The 20,824-nt window shown below is 44.3% G+C and overlaps 1 protein-coding gene across 2 annotated transcripts in view; it reads right to left on the bottom strand.

Annotated features, from left to right (window-relative positions):
• The window catches only part of EGFLAM (EGF like, fibronectin type III and laminin G domains), a 104,583-nt gene that overhangs the window by 22,757 nt on the left and 61,002 nt on the right, over positions 1-20,824 (bottom strand). For both annotated transcript variants that reach the window (XM_080972398.1, XM_080972399.1), the window contains 7 exons: positions 19,591-19,933; positions 19,118-19,218; positions 15,177-15,277; positions 13,759-13,903; positions 11,575-11,764; positions 4,434-4,559; positions 2,909-3,152 (listed from right to left, as the gene is read on the bottom strand). In XM_080972398.1, coding sequence (XP_080828524.1) covers positions 2,909-3,152; positions 4,434-4,559; positions 11,575-11,764; positions 13,759-13,903; positions 15,177-15,277; positions 19,118-19,218; positions 19,591-19,933 — 1,250 coding nt within the window. The remainder of the gene's footprint in view (positions 1-2,908; positions 3,153-4,433; positions 4,560-11,574; positions 11,765-13,758; positions 13,904-15,176; positions 15,278-19,117; positions 19,219-19,590; positions 19,934-20,824) is intronic.

Genomic DNA, 20,824 nt, shown 5'->3' with positions numbered 1-20,824 from the left:
GGAAGGGAAGGATAGAAATGTTAATAATAATAATAATAAAAAACCTCTTTTTATAAAAGCCATAGAAAGGAGTAGGCAGGGATGATCCAATAAATGTTGGCACCCAAGTCTAACCACAAAACGGTACTCCCCCCAACAAGGAAGAAGGGGTGTGTGAAGATCTACATCAAGAACAAGAGGAGACACAATTATCTACCATATTTTTCGCTCTATAAGATGCACTTTTCCCCTCCTAAAAAGTAAGGGGAAATGTGTGTGCGTCTTATGGAGCGAATGCAGGTGGGAGGCTCTGCTCAGCGCTCCCTTTAAAGAACCGCGTGGAGCATGTGTGTGGCTCTTGGGGGCTTTTCCCCAAGGAGAGAGAGGGGCTGCCCTTCTCCCTCCTCGGGGAAAAGCCCCCAAGAGCCGCACACATGCTCCACACGCTCTTTAAAGGGAGCGCGGCTCTTGGGGGAGCATTCATCTGCTGCCGGGGAGAGGCTGCACGTGGCTAAGCAAGAAGCCAGGACAGCAAGCAGGAGTTCAGTGATCCCGCTTGCACAGGAGAGGCTGTGCGCGGCTATCCCAGAAGCCAGGACAGCAAGCGGGATCGCTGCGATCCCGCTTGCTGTCCTGGCTTCTGGGATTAAGAATAATTTTTTTCTTGTTTTCCTCCTCCAAAAACTAGGTGCATCATATGGTCTGGTGCATCTTATAGAGCGAAAAATATGGTATATCAGGATTTGATGCCCCTGTGGATCCTGCTGCCCAAGGCAGTCACCTCACCTTGCCTCATGGGTGAGTTGGCCCCAAGAGCAGGGTAGATGGAAACAAAATATGTGAGTCATGGAAGAACCAGTTGAGGACTGGCAACAAGTAAGCTGGAAGCAGAATGAGTTGAAAGACCCAAGAACCTTCCATGGAGATCTGCAGGAGTGTATGAATCGTGCTGTATGTTTTACATAACCTGTTACGGTTAAATTTCAAGCAATGTTTTTCATACATCAGGCGTTCTCTGAGGGTGCACCATTGTAACCATATGCCTAATTATGAAGAGAGACCATGAGAAAGAATTGTAATTCGCAACTGCGTTTCCATGCATCCCAAAGGAAAAATTTGAAAAGCACCGCAGTAATCTTTACAAATTGTCACTAATCTGAGAAAACAGAAAAACAGCTGATATATAATGGATAGATGCAAATTAAATTCCCGCCAGACATGTTACTTTCAGTAAAGACTTACGGAAGAAGCTGAAATGTCATGTCAATTTTAACAGCGCACAAATTTGGATTTCAAATGCATGTCACATTTTACACCTTGTCACTGATGAGCTCTTAACATTTCTTCAAGTAAATATCTACTCGGAAATGCTAGAAAAACATTTTACTAAATAATCCTCCCGCCATCTCTTTTTCTTGGGGAAAAAAGTAATAATCATCATCTGCCAATGTCATCCAGCCTTTCCACTCACGGTCTACGTTTAATAACAATTAGGCTTTAATTACCTAAGATAAATCGATACATAATAGGGTAATAATCACCTCAGATCGATATGTAATTAAAAAGCCAGATGGGGCTGACTACTTAATAATGAGCAATATGCACATTATGTCCTCTTTCCAGCACAGATCTCTGTCACGGAAGGAGTCCTGCTTTCAGCAATTAGTGTTACAATTATCCAAGGCCATAGCTAAGATGGGGGTAAGGACCACACACCATGTTTTGTATGCAAAAGATCCCGTGTTCAGTCCTTGACATATCCAAGTTAAAAGGTTCAGGTGGTGTGAAATATGTTGAAAGCTTGTGCACACCATGACACTATGGCAATTTGCATTTTTTTATTTATATACCGCCTTGCTGACAAGGCAGTTTACAGTTCGAAATAAAGACTAGCAGTTGCGATACAAAACGAAAAGAAACAAGGACGGAAGAGAAAAATAAGAAAATGTGGGTCTTCCATAGTATTACCTAGTGGTTAAATAATGACTAGACAGAATGTTCTGTAGGAAGTTCTATGAGTTGAAGAGTCATATGGGCCACTGGTCCTCTGTGAAGTGCACTAGTGGATGTTTGTGTGTGCTGAAAATTCAGGTTATGAACGCTTAATAATTTCATATTTGCTAGCACAAAGGAAGCAGCAGGGAATAGGGGCAGGCCACTTCACAATAAACTGGATGCTTTGGGGGTGCCATGAATATCCATGGTTTATGATGACCTGGTTTCTCATGAAGGAAACAAGGCAATCCCCATGCCCCAATTACTCAGGTGCACAAGGTTCTACCTGATCTCCTGATCTCCTGGCTTACTGCTTGGCCGCGCACAGCCTCTTCCGGGCAAGGGGAGCCTTCATCCCCTGCCCGCAAGAGGTTGTGCACAGCTAAGGCTCCCCCAAGGCATCCCTTCTCCCTCCTCGGGAAAAGCCCCCCAAGAGCCGCACACACGCTCCATGCAACTCTTTAAAGGGAGCGCTGAGCAGAGCCTCCCGCCTGCATTTGCTCCATAAGACGCACACACATTTCCCCTTACTTTTTAGGAGGAGGAAAGTGCATCTTATATAGCGAAAAATACGGTACTTATCATTGCTGTGCTGGAAGAGGAAGGAGCACATGAGACCAGGAGAAGCTTCTTTCCATGAAAATAACCACAGTTTATGACATTGGTGGACAACTTGCATTCCAGGGGAGGTATTCATCTAGCCCATCCCATCAGCACAGGTTTTTCCATTTGTGCAATGGGCCCTGTGTCCCTCTCCTCCCCAAATTTGCTACAAAGGGTTGTGGTAAGCCAAAGAAAAAATTTCGGGGGCATGCGCTACTTTGGATTCCACCCATCATATTTTTATTTATTAGTATAGAATTACAGATACTTTTCACAGCAAAAAAAAAATATGGCTAATTAATTCTAGAAATAATTAGTAAATTGCATTTACCTGATTACAGCAGTTCCTGAACCACAGTCAAACCTGAACTCCACATAGCCGTCTGCCATGCTAATGGACAGGAAGTCTTTGCTGCCTGTGTCAAAGCTGTACAAAAGGGCACCATCGGCCGAATCGGGACGAAAGGTGACCTCAAACTCCATGAAGGAAAGGTAGTTCTGGGGTTCCAAAGGCCAAGGGATGGTGGCAAAGGATTTCAAAGTCTCGTTGAACTGAGGTATGATGAGAATGAAAGCTGAAAGACCAGGGCAAGCGAACACATTACTTAAAATCCCTCAAGAAAACAAAGTCTGCTTCAACTTCAAACTTCATTGTAGAAAGCAATACTAGAAACCATACCACATATAAAGTTGAAACACTATCACAAATAGTGATAAATAACTTACAAAACAGCCCAAAGCTGTTTGAGAAACCTACAAATGAGATGGTTTATTACACAACTAATAATAATTTTTAATAGCACACATCTGTGTAGTCTAGCTTTCCACAACCTAGGGTCCTCTAAATGTTTACAATTCCAATCAGTATCAGACAGCATGTCGGGGATGATGGGAGTTGTAGTCCAAAATATCTCAAAGGCAGCAGGCTAGAGAAGGCCATGTCACTTATAGCACTTTGATACCCATTATGTAGGAAACCGGGGTTTGTCCACACTGACATCAGGTACTCCATTTATGGTCAATATGGTTTCCGTATATTTTATTTCTTAACCACAAGTGAAGCAAGCTCCACTTCAATCGTAACCGGGAGGCAAAGGGATATAAACGGGCATTTATGAACATTCCCCCAATTGATACAGAACCGAATGATGTGAAAATGTAGCAGAGAAATCACTTGCTTAGGCCTGGAAACAATAAAAAACTACCAGGTCAGTATGATCACTCGCGTATGACGTTGTTTTGGACAGGGATGCCATCAATGTAGGGAAGTTTGTGTGTGTAGCATTCCACACTTGAGTAATGAAGGAGAAGGCAGGAAGAGGAAAGAAAGCAAGACTTCAGAAAGCAGAAATAATGGAAGAGATTCTAAATTGCAAGCAAACCACAGTGGTGAGGTACAAAGCAGCATAATAATAATAATAATAATAATAATAATAATAATAATAATTTATTATTTGTACCCCGCCCATCTGGCTGGGTTTCCCCAGCCACTCTGGGCGGCTTCCATAGAAACCAAAAATACAGTAAAATATCACAGATTAAAAACTTCCCTGAACAGGGAAAGTTAAACCAGTGTGTAGCCAACCAACTATGGGATATTAGTTGTGCAAGTCAGTCAAACGGTTCCTGATTAAACTGGGTGCAGACACAGCCTGTAGTAACAGGGGTAGCCAGTGAAAAGACCTCCAGACATTGTTGAACTCTCTGATCAGCCAAAACATAAAGGGTCAACGGAGGTGGGTGATGGGATTTGTAGTCCAACAACATCTGGAGGCATCGCTTAAGGCACCACTGCCATAAAACACACCAAATGCTGGCATCTAACTGCAGAGATCAACAGCAAGTCCTCCTCTCACCTTCTTCGCAGTGGCGCCCTTTAAATCCAAGCGGGCACAGGCAGATGTACCTGTCCGCCTTGCTCGCTGTACAAGTGCCACCATTTATGCAGGAAGCCTCATCGCAAATTCCACTGCTGCATTCACCTAAAAGTAGAAAACAACACACGCACTGATTTGTCATTCAAGGTACCCGAAGGATGGGTTAATTTAGCTACTTGTTTTCGATCACTTACGCACACAGAGATCTGCGCCAGATCTGCCACGTAAATGCATCTTTTCCCAGGCAACGCGTTAAGTCTAAGCACCGGATTAAGTGGCTGAGCTGCAGGCCAGAGGCTTTACAAAATGGCAGCAACAGGAACTAATTGCATTGACTTTCCAGAAGTGATCACTTGCCAAGCAGACTGGTGGTGTCTCCCACTTTTCATTAGTTTTTTTTCTTGGACAGGTTGCTCAAATCTCCACACACTGCCAGACTGTTTACATCGCAAGTACCATCTCTCTCTCTCTCTCTCTCTTTCTCTTTCTCTCTTGCTGTTGTTTAACCTCAATTATCTTAAGTGCTGTTTTGTTCCTTCTGCATTTGAGGGAAGCTGTAGTAAGAGCTGGAGGTGTTAAGCAGCAGGGTCTAAGCTTATTAGCTGCTGCTACACTGTTAACAGTTCCATCTGTGTGGCAGGTAATCCATATTGTCAACATACGGGCTTTTATAATCAACATCTCTATCATCTTGCCATCTCACAGGAAGATGGCTGGAGGTAACAGCACAGAAACTGTCAGAAGACTGACAGATGAGAATGCCTCAAAGATACTTCTGAGGAGCATTTAAATATTTCAGCACACATCATCTTGTGAAATGTGCAGTTAAGGTGTTTCTCTTTTTTTAAAAAAAATATGCGGTAGTAATTTACACTGTTCTTTCCCACAGCATAGTAGAGAGCCGAGTTAAAGAAGACGCAGATCCACAGATAAACATCCTAGCAAAAGAAATATGAATACAGTAAGCAATTTGTTTCCTTGTGATAAATAATGCCTCAAAGGGGTTTTAAAAGGGAGGAATTAAAACGTAATAACCAAATAATTTCCCTAAAACTCTTGAGGTGGTGAAAAGTTGAATGACAGCTGCAGAGAGTGACTGGCACAAAGCCACACAGGGAGCTTTATAGACAAGGAGAAACACAAGTCCAACAATAAAGGTAAAGGTAAAGGGACCCCTGACCATTAGGTCCAGTCGTGACCAACTCTGGAATTGCGGCGTTCATCTGGCTTTAGTGGCCGAGGGAGCTTCCGGGTCATGTGGCCAGCGGGTCTATGCCACTTTTGGCGAACCAGAGCAGCACACAGAAACACCGTTTACCTTCCCGCTGGAGCGGTACCTATTTATCTACTTGCACTTTGACGTGCTTTCGAACTGCTAGGTTGGCAGGAGCAGGGACCGAGCAACGGGAGCTCACCCCGTCGTGGGGATTCGAACTGCCGACCTTCTAATCGGCAAGCCCTAGACTCTGTGGTTTAACACACAGCGAACTGCCTGCATCTATACAAACCTGCCTTGGCATTATTAGTAGTAGTAGTATTACGTCACCTTTATCTTCCTAGGATCTCCTAGGTTCTCCTGCTCCCCGTTTCATCCTCACAACAACCCTGTGAGATAGGTTAGGCTAAGAGATAGTGACTGGCCCAAGGTCACCCAGTGAGCATTCAAACCCTGCTCCCCCAGCTCCTATTGCAACACTCTAACCATCACACCACACTGGCTCTCAAAATCTATTAGAAGCCTATGTCCAGCTATAGACGACCCATGGACATAGCTTGAATGGGAACATAAAAAATGGGAAAAATAAAATACAGAGAGAGTTTGTTTCTCCACCGCAGGAGTTAAGCCCCAGCTCTGGCAACTATAAGGACTAGACTTGAATTCCCTTTTGAATTGCTTTTGCACACACGTGGCAGCAACAACAGAGCTCATGCTCTCCCCTAACTGATTTCCAGGATCGATCACAAACCTGAAGCAAGGCTGAATTCCTTAGAGAAGCAACTCTGTTCTTGGCAATGAAAAGGTCCCCCCCTCCCCCCCGAGGATATTCCATAATTATATCACAAGTGGATTGGGGCTTGTCACCTATGGGAGTTGCTAGTAACTTTAAAGCTAAGCCACCGCCTGGATTTCTTAAAACTCTCAACAGGCAGTGTCAGCAATTTAACCTTTGAAGAAGAAGAAGAAGAAGAAGAGCTTCTCTCAGGATAGGAAGAAGGATTTTTTCAGTGCCTCTCTCCCCAAAAGCAGGAAGGACAAGCAGTCTCGGTGGTGTCTCCTCAGATGGTTCCCATAGGACAGTGGTGCAGTTAGGTAAACATAGACCCTGGGCTTTGGGGCCTTACCAGGGCAACAGAGCCCTTTGGGGCCAACATGAATCCTGGCATGTGGTTCAGGAGACTCCCATCCCACACATCAAGTCCAGGCATGAGTTGGAAATCACCACAATTCTATGGGATGCAGCAGTACCAGGCTGCTAAGCTTAGGTGGATGCCATAGTGTGACACCTCCAGACAGTGAGTAGAATGAGCTGCACCACAGTCCCTGCAGAGCTTTATAGGCAAAATGAAGCAGGTTCTCCATCTGGTCTGGTCACCCAGCCTGCCCTTCCAGGAACCAACACAGTCACTGGGCATCCTAGGGTTGGCATGGGCGGCAGTGATCATGGGCATTGGAAGAGATGAAGGCTCTCTCTCTCTGCTGTGGCATAGAAAGGTCCTCACTGAAAATGTCAGAGAGCTGTGTCTTAAGACAGCACACAATTAACACTTCTCTTCTCCCACCTGCTCCAACATCCCCATGCTTTTTAATTGCTCCTACATTCCTGTTATATCAGAGACAACCAATCAATAAAGTTTGGCAATCCGGATTTCCACCATCATGCAGAGTTTGCTTCCTTCTCCCTTGTGCTGAATGCATTTACTTGGGAATAAACACTATTCCATTGCAGAAGAGCCGAAGAATATATTATTTAAAATAAAATAAAATCAATGAGCCTCTCTAGACGCTTAGCTGGCCATTCTGACTATACTATATTTAAAAGAAGAAGGAAGGAAGAATTATGTAACAACTAACAAAACACTTTGTGGGCCCTGGTGTGGTTTTGGACCCCAGGCACCAAGCATGAGGTCTTGCAGCCATGTGGGGCTGTTTGTCACAGGCCCCATCCACTGCTGCTCCCTGAGTGGTCATTTGGAGGCTCCTTGGGCTGAGAAGCCCATGAGTTTGGCTTCAAGGTCTATCTGCAGCTGTTAACATTGCCAAAGAATTTGAATATCTCCAAAATACAGTCTGGGGCTCTATTAAAAAACTGTTTGTGGTGATAATTCACAGGATCCCCACCCGTTTCAGGCAACAATGAATGACTTGACAGTGAAACCCCAGCCCTGTCTCCTCAGAAGTAAGTTCCACTGAGTTCCAGTGTGGCTTCATCCCAGGTAAGTGTGCAGAGGCTGTCAACCAACCTGTCTTGACTTCTATGCTAATAAAATCCCAACTCATCTCTTCCCTAAAGACTGATGAATGAGTTGATAGAAATGCCACTAGCAAGAAATTCTAAAGACTGAAAGACAGCCTTGACAACTTGCTGAAAAGGAAGCGTTGAGGGGACTGAATTGAGTTATCAAGGTTTACGAATAAAAGCCCATTAATCCAATCAAAGACCTTTTCGAGAGACATGCCATCAATTGATCACTCTTCTCTTCCCATCTGTTCACTCAAATCAACATTATCGCTCTAATCTTCAAACCGGGGCATTCAGGACTTCTTGGACAATGCAAAACATGAGCTGTATACAATCTCATTCTTAATTTAATGAATGCTGCAAGCAGCTAAACTGAACGGCTGTCTGAATTTTGAAAGACAACCTTCGCAGCCCTACGTGCTTTCTATAAAGACTGAAATTCTTCCAAATCTAAGAAAACTGTCGCTTTGAAGAGGTGGGTTTCTCAGATCTTACCATTTTACCTTAAGTATCCAGCCTAAGAATACCCCCTCCCCGAACTCCAAGTTCACTGGAGAAAAAAATGGAACTGTATGTACCCTTTTAATAAGTAACTAAATAGAACTAGTTTCAAGGGAGGGCCAATGGGAAGGATGTGAATGGGTCACTGGCTTCAGCCCCACTTCCAAAGACCCATAGCTAAAGCCCTTGACTCCTTCTGCAAGAACTTTTGAGACTGGCAACTGGAGGGCAAGTGCATTCCCCTGGGAGGATCAGATCTGGCCCTAGAAGATACACCAGGTTATTTCTAATTAGCAGTGATGGTGAATAGAGATCTTGTGAATATATTTGGGCTGTGAGGGTCTGATATGCACCGAATGAGTCAAAACTTTTGGCCCATCTAGCCCAGGGCTGGCCAACCTTCTTGATGCTGCTGGACTACAATCCCCATAATCCCCAAGCACTGAGCACGCTGGCTGGGGCTGGCGGGAGTTGGAGGTCAACAACATCTCGAGCGTGCTATGTTGGCCACCCCTCAGCTAGCCTGTGACTGGAGAACTTTGGGACCATAGTCCAAATCTGGACTGCCAGGCCTCAGATTCTGGACCATGGAGGTCTCTGTAGCTAGGCTCCCTAGCTAGGCTCCCACCTGATGACACTTCACTGCAGTGCTTTGGCTGTCAATATGGAGGTCCTCCCAGGGGTCAATGTGATAACTTATTTATTTATTGAATTTATATACCGCCTTACACCTGGAGGTCTCAGGGCGGTTCACAGAAAAGATCACAATATATAAAATCAAAATAAAAACAATAACCCAATAACACGCACAAGAGCCCCCCCCCCCCAAAAGAACCACATTTTAAAAGGGTATAGGATGTCAATCAGGTCAACCAAAGGCCTGGTTAAAGAGGAACATTTTTGCCTGGCACCTAAAGGTGTATAATGAAGGTGCCAGCCGAACTTCCCTGGGGAGAAGTTCCCTCTGCCACTGCAGAGAAGGCCCATTATTGTGTTGCCACCCTCCGGACCTCTTGAGGAGGGGGCACATGAAAGAGGGCCTCAGAAGATGATCTCAGGGTCCGGGTAGGTTCATATGGAAAGAGGCGGTCCTTGAGGCATTGCAGTCATGAGCTGTTTAAGGCTTTATAGGTCAAAACCAGCACTTTGAATTGGGCCTGGAAACTAACTGGTAGCCAGTGCAGTCAGACCAGGATCGGTGTAATATGCCCAAACTGCCTTGTTCTGGTGAGCGACCTGGCCATTGAATTCCGTATTAGCTGAAGTTTCTGAACTGTCTTCAGAGGCAAGCCCTACGTATAATGGTGTCTCCCAGGGAAAATGGGGTTGGGGGAACGGATTAGGAAACTGCCCTTATCAGCAATGGAACACCTTCCGCAGCACGAGAGGAAGAGGTTGCTGCAGATATTGCTGTGGCACATGCTGAACCTGACAAAGGAGAGTTTGGTGGTGGTGACCCCAGCAGTGTCCGTCTTTCACACAGCACCAGCAGCTCAATAGAGGATTGGGTGAATGGCCCATCTAGTCCAGCATCCTGTTCTCACAGTGGCCAACCAGATGCCCATGGGAAACCCTCAAGCACAAGAGCCCTCTCTCCTCTTGTGGCTTCCAGCACCTGGTATTCCAACCAGGGAGGCAGAGGATAGCCATCATGACAGTAGCCATTGATAGCTCAGTGAAGGCCACATGACTGAGGAGCATGCCATTGCCTTTGGCAGCCATGGCTGTGAAGGAGGTGAGGCCACCACTGGTGCTCAGCATCTTTTCAAAGAGACATTCAGCATCATCCATTGGGAAGCACCAAGATCACCCTAATGTGCTCCCCCATCACATTGCTGCTGCAAGTAGCATCGTTCACACTTTTTGTTTTCGTTCTTCGGCATCAGGCCACCAATGGCCACACATAAAAAACACCCCAAAAGAGTTGTTTGTTTGAAGTGAAAGCAGCTGCTGAAGCAACTGTGGCATTGGGGGCTGCAATAGCTGAAATCTAGGAACCAATACAGATCAGAGGGAACTTTTGATATGTTCCAAGCTCTGCATGTATTCCACAGATTCTCACTCTATCATGAAAAGGGTCAACCTTTGTGCTTCTCCAAGACCTTATTTTCTTCACTGCCTGCTTTCCAGGCCAATCTATTAGCTTTATTTTTGTATCTCATAGATCTCTGGTGTTTTTATCCAGAAGGTAGTGCAGCAACCACTATTATGTCTGACGCAGGCCAGTGGCCTCTTTTGATACCAGCTGTAAAAATACAGAAGGGGGTGGGGAAGGTTGAGCTTGTTACCTAAGAAACATTAGACTTGAAACCAGGATTTACAGCCATTTCTACCACTAATAAGGTGCAGTCACTTGAGCAAACCTTTCAGTCAGGTGAGCAATGTGAGGCTTTTGTTAATTTATATTTCTTGGTTGCCTCGACCCAATGGCTCAGGTCAGGTTTCATGAGAAAGGTTAAGGCGAAAGACATTCGGCCTGACTAGAAGCACCAAGCGTGCCCCATTCCATTCTGCAGGCTGAGGAGAAAAGGGAAGATGGGATCACATGATCCCAGTGGTGTCAGGGCAGATTATTTGTTATTTGAATTATATATCCAACACATGTAACCTAACAAAGGGACTCTCTGCGCCCTTACTACAGCAAAAAGACAGGTATTGATGAACTGGAAAAATAAAAATGCAGCTCCCTTCAATGAACGGATAGAAGATATGTACAACCTTGAAACACATGAACAAGTTGCGTACAAAAGTAGACTCGCCATAGACAAATTGAATGGTATTTAGAATTCATTTTTACAAATGCAGTATTAGGTTAAGTTTAAGCTGCAATAGCAATCATGAAATGTCTATAGGATTTTTGGTTTTTTCTCGTCTTATTTTAGCTTGTGCACTTAGAAAAATAAAATAAAATAAAAATATTATTAGTTATCTGCAACAGCCAGCCCCCTTTCTAAGAAAGCTCCCATTTTGTCAAGGCTCTTATTGGGTTCCTGTTGTGCCCATTTTAAAGTTTACGAAAGCAAACAAAACATAGCTCTAAGGCAGGGCAAGGTTAAACTTAAACCATGACTGGACAGAGATGGTTAGCTTTTCTATATGGAAGGAAGCAACCCATTTCTCTCTCTTATGGACAAGGATGAGAATAAGACCACACTTACCGACATCTGCCCCACTAAGAGCTTTCCCCAGAGGCCAGGGCCGCATGTCCATGATCTTCCCATTGATCGTGAGTGCCTGGACACAGCCTTGAAAGCCACGATTGATGCCTGCAGACCTCACTAGCCAGTAGGCGGTAGGAGCACCTCCAAGATAGAAGGGAGTCCGGAAAGTAATTTTGCTGTATTGACCCTAGAAAGTGGGGTGAAAACACTGATAGGAAATTTGGCTGAAGGAGGATAATTAGACCTGTTAATTTATTCAGAGCTTTTAGAGATATCACTTTTCTTCCAGGGCTGGCCCAAGACGTTGTGCTTCCTAAGGTAGAAACCAAGATGGAAACTCCCAGTTCCATGTGCAGAAATTGGCCAGAATAGCTCTTATTTCAACACTGGAGACAAAAGTTACACCTGAGAGCAGGGGGCTAAACTTAGGTGGCTGCATGACTCACACTCTCCTGTCCGCTCTTCCTCCATCACTATGTGCCACAGCTGCATCACTCTGTCCAACGATAGGGCTGGCCCCATCTGTGATAGTGAATACCACTTCCTGGGTGGAGATCATGAGCAGGAGAGAGGGGTAGTGCTCTGACCCCAGTTGTGTGCTTCCCATGTATCTCTCGTTGGCCACTCTGAGTACAGAATGCTGGCCAGATGGGCCTTTGTTCTGATCCAGCAGAGCTTGTCTTATGTTCTTAGCCTGACCAGACTCAGATTTCCTTAGCTTTAGCAATTATGCTGCATCATATGCCTTCAGTCCATGCCTTGGGCAACATCATAACTAGAGAATTCAGTGCCTTGCGATAAGAAACAGCTTCAAAACATGCCCACCTCCAGGATTGAGGAAGGGAGGCAATTTTCTAGTCACACGTCCGGGGCAGAGATGGCAAACCACAGAAAACCTTCCAAGCTGGCTCTCAGATGCCCCAAGCAAATTGTAATTCAGATATAGTTTTAATGGCTCAAAGTTTTGTTTCTAAGGAAAAGAAACATGCAGGTCCAATACACTGCATTAGTTCTGGAACCAAGACCCTATACATATACATTGAAGTGTGTTAAAATGTTTTCATTTGGGGTGAGGAGAAGGTGTGCTCTCCAGATGACACACTGCCTCTTCTGCCAGGAAGCTGGAGAGAAGGGCTTTGATTTCTTTTTCTTTTTTTTTTTTTTTGCACTGAATTTTGCTTTTATTTGCTGAACATGTTGCAGAATACAATTGGTTAAAAACAACTGATTTCTGCTTCAGCTAATACACAGGTGGGGAACCTGTAGGCTGCAGATGTTGCTGGACTGCAACTTCCACTAGCCCTGACCATTGCACATGGCGGCTGGCGTGGATGGAAGTTGAAGTCCAACAGCAGCTGGAGTGCCACACATCCAACCCCTGAGCCTTTTGCTATGGATTCTTCATAGCCATGTAAATTGAAGTGAAGTGAAGTAAAAATAAAGTGAAGTGAAATGAAAAATAAAATAGAATTAAATGAAATAGGCTGACTATAATATCAGCTAGGAAAGGCATTCAAAGCTTGAACCAAACAGGTTTTCACAATTTAGCTACCTGATGGCAATTCTCTGCGTTGCTTAATAAACCATTAATTATTTTTGGGGGGTTTTTTTGAATATTTTTATTAGGAATTTCAACATAACAATTTATCAAAAACACATCATCCTCATCCCCCCCCCATTAATTATTATTTTTAAACAAATTCAAATTAGGCTTATCTCACCCCTACATTAACATCTCAATTATCCAGCAAAGTTACTGCTAACGGTCTTTTTAACCCTCTAGCGCCGTTGGCCGATTTAGACATTGGAAGCCAGCAGACTTATAAGGTGGTACCTTGCATACATTTCACCATTTATAATATTTGACAGACTCTTCAATTTGGTAGGTGGGGGCAGCTGTTGATATTGGGATATTTTAGAGTGATTTAATCCTAGAGGTAAACGTGAAGCAACAGGTATACGTAGTGACATGTGGGAAGATGGGGGACGGAGAGCACTAAGGACTCTCCAAACGTCCCCGGAAAAGCCACAAGACACAACTACATTGGGCTGCTCTGGTTCCCAGAATATGGGGTGAGTTGGCCATTCCTGGCTCTGGGGACTCCCTGGCACTCCAGCACCTTCCCACTGCCAAAACGCTTTAAAAAGAGCATTCCCTTTCATAAACGGTATATGACTCACCTGGGATTTACCAGAAACTGGACGGTTGTTATCCAGCCTAAGCCATCCATCCAGTCCATCTCTGAACACAGTCACACTGTGCCAATTACCGAGCTTCACTTTGTTCTCGCTTGTAATTACTGCAATTCCAGTACCACAGTTGAACCTGACAACAGGACAACAGGACAACCTCTCAGGAAATGACCAAACTTAACTCACCCTAAAGCAGCCTTTCTCAACCTTGGGTCCCCAGATGTTTTTGGCCTACAACTCCCATCATCCCTGACCATTGGTCCTGTGAGCTAGGGATCATGGGAGTTGTAGGCCAAAAACATCTGGGGCCCCAAGGTTGAGGACCACTGCCCTAAAGGATCTTACCTCAAGACAGTGCTCCACTTCTTTTTAACATTCAAAAGCAGTGTATGAGATCCAAACACATGGCTCACATTTATCTCTTTATAACAACTAAGCATATATTTTAATTTAAAACAACACACTAAGTGGTCTCCCATCCAGATTAGTAACCAGGTCCACACCTATTTAGCTTTAATGATGCAATCTTCTCTCATACTCCAAGGCTGTTCACTGGACGCTTATATCTAACCTTCTTTTATTATGGACAAAAAGGGAGAGGGAGAAGGAGAAAGAGAGAGAGTTTTCTTTAATCTCTTTCCTTTCCCCACACAGAGGAGTTTGAGCTTTTCACATCCTCTGGCTACAGACAGGAAAATATATCACATATATAAACAAGAAACCAACACATTTCAAAAATGGTTTTGGAGATGCACAGGGTTAGAATCTGACTTACTGCTATCACAATAATTTATCTTGGGAATTCTCCTGGCTCCCTGGTGAGAGGTAGGCCTGTATTAATAATATCGGTTTTCTTTATATGAAACTCAAGCTGCTGGTGGAGCTGACTGACAAGGAAGCCTCAGCAGCCAGCCAAGACAAAGATGCACATGTGTGAAATGTGCTCTTTCCCCCTTTGCTTGGCATCCATCACTTGGGTGTGATTAAAAGAAAATAAGAAGTAGGTTTCTGAGAGATCACTGCCTGCGCCCTTATCCTTGCGACATATCTCATTCACAGAGACGTCCTCCTGAAAAGAATCTAGCTGTATATGCTCAAAACAGGCAACATCAGCAACATCGCCCGTGCCAATTGCAACTCATTTGTGGCACTCTGGAAGTCTGAAAAGGGAGCGGGAGCCTGTTTTCTCTTCCTCCCTCTCAGTTATTAAAAACAACTCTGCTTGGTTGCCTCCAGGCAATGTGTACCCAACCAGGGGCAGCCAGGAGAGTAGCTAAATAGTAGCTTGGCCAAGGCATCACCTGAGGAGCTCTCTCCAAAGCTTCACTAAGGATATGACAATGTTTATATTACAGACATGGAGCCAAGCTACCCAAGTTCCACTGGCATCGTTCTGTAGTTCTTACCTGAACTGAATGCTTCGTCTGATGACTGCCACGGACATGAAGTCCCCACGCCCATGTTCATTCTCTCCGCAGTACAGAAGCAAACCATCTTCCGCTTCAGCCTGGGAATACAGAAGCACGCAAAAATATGACTGAGGTCAGCCCAAGTTGTTCTATTCATTTGTTGTTTATTCCAAAACTCTTCTAAATTGCTCAGAGCAGTGCACACAGCACCCTGTTTGGATCCTAGTAACTGCCACTTGAGGTAGGTTTGTTGTTGTTGTTGTTTAGTCGTTTAGTCGTGTCCGACTCTTCGTGACCCCATGGACCAGAGCACACCAGGCACTCCTGTCTTCCACTGCCTCCCACAGTTTGGTCAAACTCATGCTGGTAGCTTCGAGAACATTATCCAACCATCTCGTCCTCTGTCGTCCCCTTCTCCTTGTGCCCTCCCATCTTTCCCAACATCAGGGTCTTTTCCAGGGAGTCTTCTCTTCTCATGAGGTGGCCAAAGTATTGGAGTCTCATCTTCAGGATCTGTCCTTCCAGTGAGCACTCAGGGCTGATTTCCTTAAGAATGGATAGGTTTGATCTTCTTGCAGTCCGTGGGACTCTCAAGAGTCTCCTCCAGCACCATAATTCAAAAGCATCAATTCTTCGGCAATCAGCCTTCTTTATGGTCCAGCTCTCACTTCCATACATCACTACTGGGAAAACCATAGCTTTAACTATACGGACCTTTGTTGGCAAGGGTAGGTTAGGCAACATGAAAGGGAATTCCACAGCTGAGAAAGGATTTGAGCTTGGTCACAAGCCCAGTCCTTCTAGCCACCACAGCACAGTGACAGCTCGGTCACATGACCAAAGAAACATGTCCCAGGATCCCTTCTGATGCTGCAGCAATTGCAATTCTCTGCTTGGAGTTATTGTTATTATTATATTCCATATATATACCGTATTTTTTGCTCTATAAGACTCACTTTTTCCCTCCTAAAAAGTAAGGGGAAATGTGTGTGCGTCTTATGGAGCGAATGCAGGCTGCGCAGCTGTCACAGAAGCCAGAACAGCAAGAGGGATTGCTGCTTTCACTGCGCAGCGATCCCTCTTGCTGTTCTGGCTTCTGAGATTCAGAATATTTTTTCTTCTTTTCCTCCTCCAAAAACTAGGTGCGTCTTGTGGTCTGGTGCGTCTTATAGAGCGAAAAATACGGTATATCTCCACTGTTTTCCTTGATGGGACTCAAGGTGGCTTACAGATAAAAACAAAAATTGCTAAGACACAGGACCCTAAAATACATGCCCTAAAATACAAAAAGTATGAGAGATGGGGAGTGATTTTGTTTTGAAACGAACGGGTCTGTCATTTCCTGCTTCTCACTAGACAATCAAAGCTAAGGTGACTCAGGTTTGTGTCTCATGGGTAGTGAACCAAGCAAAACCAGACTGATGGTTGCTATGATGTCTCAGAATGCTCTCCAAACAAAGGAGTGCATGCTTTATACAAGGGATGTACAGAGATGCGCATCTCAGATTTGCACCGGGAGCTCAGTTTTGCTTCCATTAACTCCCCTCAAATGCAAACAAGATGCAAAGTTAGATTCATAACTGTTCAATATTCTATTTAAGAAAAACCAGCAATACCAAAGCTGCTTCAAATAAATGATCTGTCTTTTGGGCAAAAATTAATAATAATAATCTGACAAAATTGGGAGTAAAATGACACGTGAAAAGGTTAATCTTAACAGTTGATAAAGCAGTGTCTCTGTGTTAACTGTGCTCCTGCCTATAACTGCCCCTCAAAAGCTGTGGAACGGTAAACCTTCAACATGGATGGTTTGTGCCTTTATACTTCCTTGGCCCTGCTTTTCTTACTAGCCTATTATATGTTACTCTATTTATTTAAATGTTTTAAAGCCACCTTTCTGAATGATGTCCAGTCAAAGCGCTGGAGAAAATACAAGCATAAAAATTCAATAATATGGTAATGGACCAGTACGATTCCAAAAAACGGTGAAAACAAAAGGGAAAAAAACAGTAACCCCCTAGCAATATATTAAAATATAATTCAATCAGTTCACACGTGCGCGCGCGCGCGCACACACACACACACACACGTACATATGTGTTTCCAGGGCCATAGCAATAAAGCAGGAGTGTGAATCGTCAGATATGTAAGTGAAAACACAGTTTCTAATATTTGGGACCTGTGACTGATTTCAACACCTATACACAGGTGGGGGGAGTCTGATTCCCCATCTTCAAGACAAGAAGTCTGGAGATTTGGAGGACATATTAGGACGATATATGACCAAAGAAACAGCCTCAGGCAACAGCCCCCCCCCCCGCCCCACTCTGGAAGTCCCAGCACAAGAGGAATCAGCATTGCCAGCACCACCCTGATCTGAGGAGGTTGTTCAGGCACAATTCAAGATGCTCACAGTGAAGTGTTTAAAGTCTTAAACAACTAGATGGAAGGAAGAGACAGCCAGAGAAGAATGGCAAATCAAGTTGATGGACTGTGCTGAAATGGCAAAATTAACCGGGAAGCTCCTGACAAGAAATTTAAAAAAAAAAGGGAAATGCTTATAATGTATATATGAAATCATTGTAAGCAGGCCAAAATATTAGCAGGATTTTAAATACACTTGTAATCTAACAGAAAGTATAGATAACCTAAGGAAGATGAAAACATTGAGAAGTATTGATATGCAGCTGAGAATAGAATCAAAAGGACCCATGGAAGGGATGGGGAGGGGGGAGTTGGGAGATTCAGAGTAATCTTGATATTTGGATTCTGAATTGTTTTATGTTTTATGTTTATATTTTTGCAAATCAATTAAAAAGATAATAGAAAAATAAAATTTAAAAAGTCTTAAACAACTTTGTCCCGAAATCTCCAGCAGTCCATCTCCAACCCTACAGACCCTTCTCAGGTGTTGCATTCCGCAGAAGGGGCCATCTTGGTTGTTTCACTGCCTTCAGATGTTCAGGTATGGCGGCCTCGGAGAGGGTGCTCTCTGTCCCAGTCTCTAAGTGGTGGAATACCGCTCTGCAGAGATACATCTGGCCCTTTCATTAAGTAGTTTTTGTCAGATTCTGAAGACTCACCTCTTTACCCCTGGCATTTGATGCTTGTGATAAATATTTGAGAATTCATTCTTGTTATTTTTATGGCAATATGCTTTAACTGTTTTTAGTACAGTATTTTAATATTGTTGTAAACTGCCCTGAGACCCCATGGTAAAGGGCAAGTAAGAAGCTGATTAAATCATCATCATCATCATATCATAGCAATTGCACCATCACACCCCAGCCCAGATACTCCAGCAGAATCACAGTCTCTTCTGTGGCACTGAAGTCATCAGCTAGTGAAGCAGGTTACGCAACTTTAACTAAAGAGGCTACTCACCCAAATGGAGCTGCAGCCTTCATTAAAACCCTGTCTTGATTTGCCTGTTGCTGAACTAACAATTGTGCTGGGTCATACAACTCTCCAGCCTGAGCTTCTGGAGAAGCTATTCAGATTGCTACCTGATTTTGCCTTACTGGAACCTGAACTTTTCTTTGCTTGACTCCCTCTATGTGGAATCACATTGCCAAGGCAGCTTCACATGCAAAAATTGTTGGGAAAGTCTAGTGGAGGCCACTTTTCCATTTCAGTCATGTTTTGGGTCTCCTTGAGAGAATCCTAACTTGGCCTCAAATGGCTTCCAGCACAATATTCTACCGGTTCTAGTTTGATACAATTTCTCCATTAAGCTTCAGAATTTCTTTCTTTCTCAAGAAGCATGAGGAGCGCCAAGCCACTGTTCCACAGCTCTCCTATATTTCATTCGTTAAAACCTTGCTGCTTCAGGAGAAGGGGTGCTTTGCAAAACTTTCCAGTTGACTATTCTTCCCAGGAGTCAAAATGTAACCCATTATTTAAAATGGCTTTGTGGATTCAAGGTCATACACACTTACCCGAAATTCGAGAGTAATTTGAAATGTCTGGTAGGAATTTTTCAGAGGTTCAAAGGTCATGTATGAGTAGCCAAAGAACTGAGGATACTGAATACTAACATCTGGAAGACAACAATAAGAACATATTGCTTAACAGTTCACCTCTAAATAAAATGGACACATTTAAGAATTAGAAAAGGCATTTTCTATTGAAAATTTCTTTCTCAGCCACATCTGACAGTCTGGCTCTGCCTTCCCTTTAGCCTTTCACAGCCTTAGGTTTTGAAGAACCCACACCAGCTAACGCCCAAGAGAGTACATGTGTGCTCTCTCCATAGATTTTTCTATAGCTTACCACCTGCCCATAACCCTTTTCCAACTGTTCCCTGTATGTCCACTACTGCTAAACCAAACATACAGGATGCTCTTTTGCAAATCTCCCCCGGTAAAAACAACTTGCAGAGCATACACTGCAAATACCAAAGTAAACCAACCTTCTGAGCAACTCTCTCCTCCTTTGCCAAGGTTGCAATGGCAACGAGAACCACTTCGCTCGTAATCATTGACACAGAAGCTGTCGGTAGAGCAGATGGTTTCATCGCAGGACAGCTCAGACTGCCGCACCACCGAAGCCCCATTGTTCCACCTGGTGGCCTTGGCAGTAACGCTGGTTGCTGTGGTGGTACGTGGCGGCAGAGTAGTTGTTGTAGGGGAACTAATAGGAGAGGAAGTCGATGAAAGCAGTCTAGAAAGAAGCCTTGCGTTAGACTCCTGCGTGAGCTTGGTTTCAACCAAAAACTTCCTGTTGCCACCTTTGATAGCAGGAAGTGGTTTCAGCTGATGATAGAAAGAAAGGTAAAAGTAAGTTTAGCATAATTAGCTGCAGATTTTGGTTTAGTTTGGTCAGAATCAAGTACAGTGGTACCTCGGTTCTCGAACGTAATATGTTCTGGAAGACCGCTCGACTTCCAAAACGTTCAAAAACCCAGGCGCAAAGGGCTGGCTGCAAGTTCAACTGAGAAAATCGAAAAACGTGCAAAGAAAGCTGTTCGACTTCCTAGGTGCATTCAAAAACGGAAGCATTTTTGGCGTTTGAAAACCAAAATGTTCGGCTTCCGAGACACTTGAAAACCGAGGTACCACTGTATACACTTCCAGAGTAAGGTAAAGGTAAAGGGACCCGTGACCATTAGGTCCAGTTGTGGCCGACTCTGGGGTTGCGGCGCTCATCTCGCTTTCTTGGCCGAGGGAGCCGGCGTACAGCTTCTGGGTCATGTGGCCAGCATGACTAAGCAGCTTCTGGTGAATCAGAGCAGCGCACGGAAAAACAGTTTACCTTCCCACAGGAGTGGTACCTATTTATCTACTTGCACTTTGATGTGCTTTCGAACCACCAACCTTCTGATCGGCAAGTCCTAGGTTCTGTGGTTTAACCCACAGCGCCACCCGCATCCCTTCACTACCAGAGTAACGTACAGTTGTGCCCCGCAAGACGAATGCCTCGCAAGACGGAAAACCCGCTAGACGAAAGGGTTTTCCGTTTTTCGATGTGCTTCGCGGGACAAATTTCCCTATGGGCTTGCTTCGCAAGACGAAAATGTCTTGCGAGTCTTGAGATTTTTTTTTCGCTTTCCCCCCCTTTTTCTAAGCCGCTAAACTGCTAATAGCCTTTTAGCAACTAAGCCGCTAAGCCTTTAATAGCCGCTAAACCGCTAATAGCGCTAATCC

The sequence above is a fragment of the Podarcis pityusensis genome, assembly GCF_964106645.2.
Source record: "Podarcis pityusensis genome assembly, chromosome: 11".
Taxonomy (NCBI): Eukaryota; Metazoa; Chordata; class Lepidosauria; order Squamata; family Lacertidae; genus Podarcis; species Podarcis pityusensis.
Note: the sequence above shows the minus strand (reverse complement) of the source record. Positions and strands in the feature narration are given on the sequence as shown.